The 2,860-nt window shown below is 45.6% G+C and overlaps 1 protein-coding gene across 1 annotated transcript; it reads right to left on the bottom strand.

Moving 5' to 3' along the window:
• Positions 1-362: 362 nt before the first annotated feature.
• Positions 363-2,527, bottom strand: LOC103717176 (heat stress transcription factor A-5-like). The gene is made up of 2 exons (XM_008805465.4): positions 2,074-2,527; positions 363-1,951 (listed from the first exon to the last, which is right to left on the bottom strand). Exons 1-2 carry the CDS (start codon positions 2,329-2,331, stop codon positions 755-757), a joined length of 1,455 nt encoding a protein of 484 aa, XP_008803687.2. The 5' UTR covers positions 2,332-2,527; the 3' UTR covers positions 363-754.
• Between the last annotated feature and the right edge of the window lie 333 nt (positions 2,528-2,860).

Here is a 2,860-nt window from a genome sequence, read left to right as displayed (position 1 = left end):
CATGTTGCTAAAACAGTAAAACAGGGAAAAAACAGAAAATTATGAAAGTCATCCTTTTCTATGTAGAATGCATCAGTAAATTATTAATGACTATATCAAATTTTCTTCCTTCTCGAGATTGGTACAAAACTTTGTTTGTTATACCTCCGATGTTTCTAAAAACATCTTCAAAAGTCACAAGAAAATTTGTCAGTGAGAACTCATGACTTGCTCAGGGAAAATATGCTTGCTGAGAACTTTTGCTTATAAGCTAGGCTCTATTTGGAAAAATATAGAAACTCAATGTACTTTAAACAGAAAGCTATCAGAGAAACAAAACATGCGAAATATAGAAAAGGACCACAAAAAGAATCCAACCAAAGTAGAAAGAAGGTTCACAGCAAATATTTACAAATTATGTAAAACAAATCCATTGGCCAATCACTCAAATAATTGAATAAGTCACTTTAGTCCTTAGCTAGACATAATGTCCTTTCTCAATTTTCTAATAAATATATACTAAAAATGTTTTGAGATGAATAGCAGCATCTATCAGCACATAACTATTTTTGTTGATTTGAAGTAAAAGACCAACTCCTCGAGCATTAATCCACCATCAGATTTATGTATACATGTATAGGACACTGGATCATGATTAGCTTATATTAGATGAAACATTCATACCATAACTGTAGATTGTACAAGGTTATTGGTTGTGAAATCTTACATGTATCTCATGGAACCAAACCAAAGACGAGACTGTTGTATGAGCAACTCAGAGAGTAAGCTGCTCCATATCTTTTCTGTTTCTCCATATGTCCTCATTGGCTTGCTTCCTCTCTTCCTGTTGCTCATCACCAGGATTTGCCCTCAAACTCGAGCTCGCCTCTTCAGTGTCTGAAGAACCTGGCCTTTCGGTTAGGAATTGCTCCCAGAACACATCATTTGCTCTTTGTTCATGAGATGCAGGTTCTTGATTACTACTTGGAGCGACCTCTTGCAGAGAGGTAGCTTTTGCATCGGCGGAAGTACTTTGGATATTCCCAACAGCTTTACCAAGATTGTCGTCCTTATGTATGTTGGCTGCTCCTAACTCGCTGGAATTGGCAGCATTGGCGACATCATGATCGACTGAGTTTGAAGTTCTGCTTGAATACTGATTACTGTCTATTTGCATAGAAGATGAAGCAAGAGTGAGATTCAAATGGCATGAAAAGTTCCCATCCCCCTCATCAACTGCTCTTGGAAGCAACAAATTCTTTGTCGGACATATAGATGCCCCTGTATCCGAAAGATCTAGCGGCTGCGGTGACAAAGGAAGGTTTTCCATTCTCACGGGGCCGCACTCAGGTTGCTTCATGCGCGGGCTATCGTTATCTTCATGGGAGCTCTGAGTGCTCACAGCGACCAAATTAACCGAAATAGCTGGGCACAACTCCAATTTTAGCTTATCACAAAAATCCATGTGGAATCCATGCCCGATGTCGGACTTCGAAGTGCTGCTATGATCATCATAGAAGCTATTTTCTGGGGCCTCCTGGCAATACTCCATCCCCGGCAATCGCCTTTTCTTATGAATCGCCGAGAAATCCACCGACGAAGCCACTGCCATCTTCAGAAGATTCTCCACGAACCGGGGGTTCTCCAAGGCCCTCTGCAAGAAAGCAATCATCTTGAGCTGCCGCTGCCCCATCTCGGCCAGCCGCCGCTCGAGGTCGTCGAGCTGGATCTTTGTCCCGGACTGTTGCTGCCTGAACCGCCACAGGTCGGCCTGGAGGGCGGCCTTCTCCCGCGTGATCCTCTCGATCTCCTCCTCCAGCGCCGCCCGCTCGGAGTAGGCGAATGAGCCCGGCGGGTGACTGTGGCTGTGGATGGGCTTGCGGCGGTGGATGTTCTTGAGCAAATGCTTCTGCCCCTTGACGAATTCCTCGTTCGCGAACTCCCATCTCTCTGGATCGATCTTCCGAAAACCCTATCCATCAAGATTGAATTTTTGACTTTAATCGCAGATCAATTCCATCAAAATAAAAAAAAACAAGAACAAGAACTTCTTGGAATCGACCAGGGAAAACTAGCTAGGATTTTAGAAATTACGTAGGTATTGAGCTGGCGGATGAAGCTGGAGAAGTTGTTGTGCTTGAAGTAGGCGGGGAGGAGGTGGGCAGCGAAGTCGGGGGGATTCCAGACGATGAAACTGGCCTGGGTGGGGCTCCAGGAGACGATGTCGTCGGTGGCGGAGTCGTCCACCATGTCGTAGGTTTTCAGCAGGAAAGGAGCAGGGCCGCCGCCGCTTCCTCCTCCTCCGCTGCCGCCACCGGTGGAGCCGGGCTGGCCACCTTCCATCGCTTGCATTTTTTTTTTCCGGGGTCGATGGATCGTTCTATCGGCGCTTCTTGTTTTGGGCGGTATCGGTGTGGTAAGAGAGGACTTAGCGACGACTTTTGGGGGCGAGAAGGGAGGGTAAGGCGGGGGTGGACGACGGAAGGTTCGAGGGAGGGGTCGTGGGAGCGTTGGGCTGTGGGGCCCGGCCGGGTGCGCTGGGCACGGTTCTTTGATGTTGGATAGAGTCTAGGCTGGGCGAGCGATCCCATTTTATAATGCGTGCTGCAGCGGCACCGAACCGGATCTGGTTGAAAACAAGTCAGCCGGAGTGGTTGGGCGCATTCCTGAGCACATGTTTCTGTTCCTCCGCTACTATGCAATCTACTTTCTAGTGATTTAGCTGACTGTACTTATATAAAATTAATATGAGCAGATAATATATACTTAAAAAAAAAACACAAGTACTCAAAAATGCTGATAGAAAATTGTGGATAAAAAGAATTATTTAATCCAATTAGAGTAATATGAATTAAGCAAACTTGGGGCAGTGATTTTTGAG

Source organism: Phoenix dactylifera, chromosome 10 (genome assembly GCF_009389715.1).
Source record: "Phoenix dactylifera cultivar Barhee BC4 chromosome 10, palm_55x_up_171113_PBpolish2nd_filt_p, whole genome shotgun sequence".
NCBI lineage: Eukaryota > Viridiplantae > Streptophyta > Magnoliopsida > Arecales > Arecaceae > Phoenix > Phoenix dactylifera.
Note: the sequence above shows the minus strand (reverse complement) of the source record. Positions and strands in the feature narration are given on the sequence as shown.

Bases quoted from the DNA above. Each gene is read 5' to 3' on its own strand.
- LOC103717176 (XM_008805465.4), bottom strand. From the start codon at position 2,331: ATGCAAGCGATGGAAGGTGGCCAGCCCGGCTCCACCGGTGGCGGCAGC. The intron at 1,952-2,073 runs GTAATTTCTAAA...CTTGATGGATAG, and splicing joins TCCGCCAGCTCAATACCTAC to GGTTTTCGGAAGATCGATCC.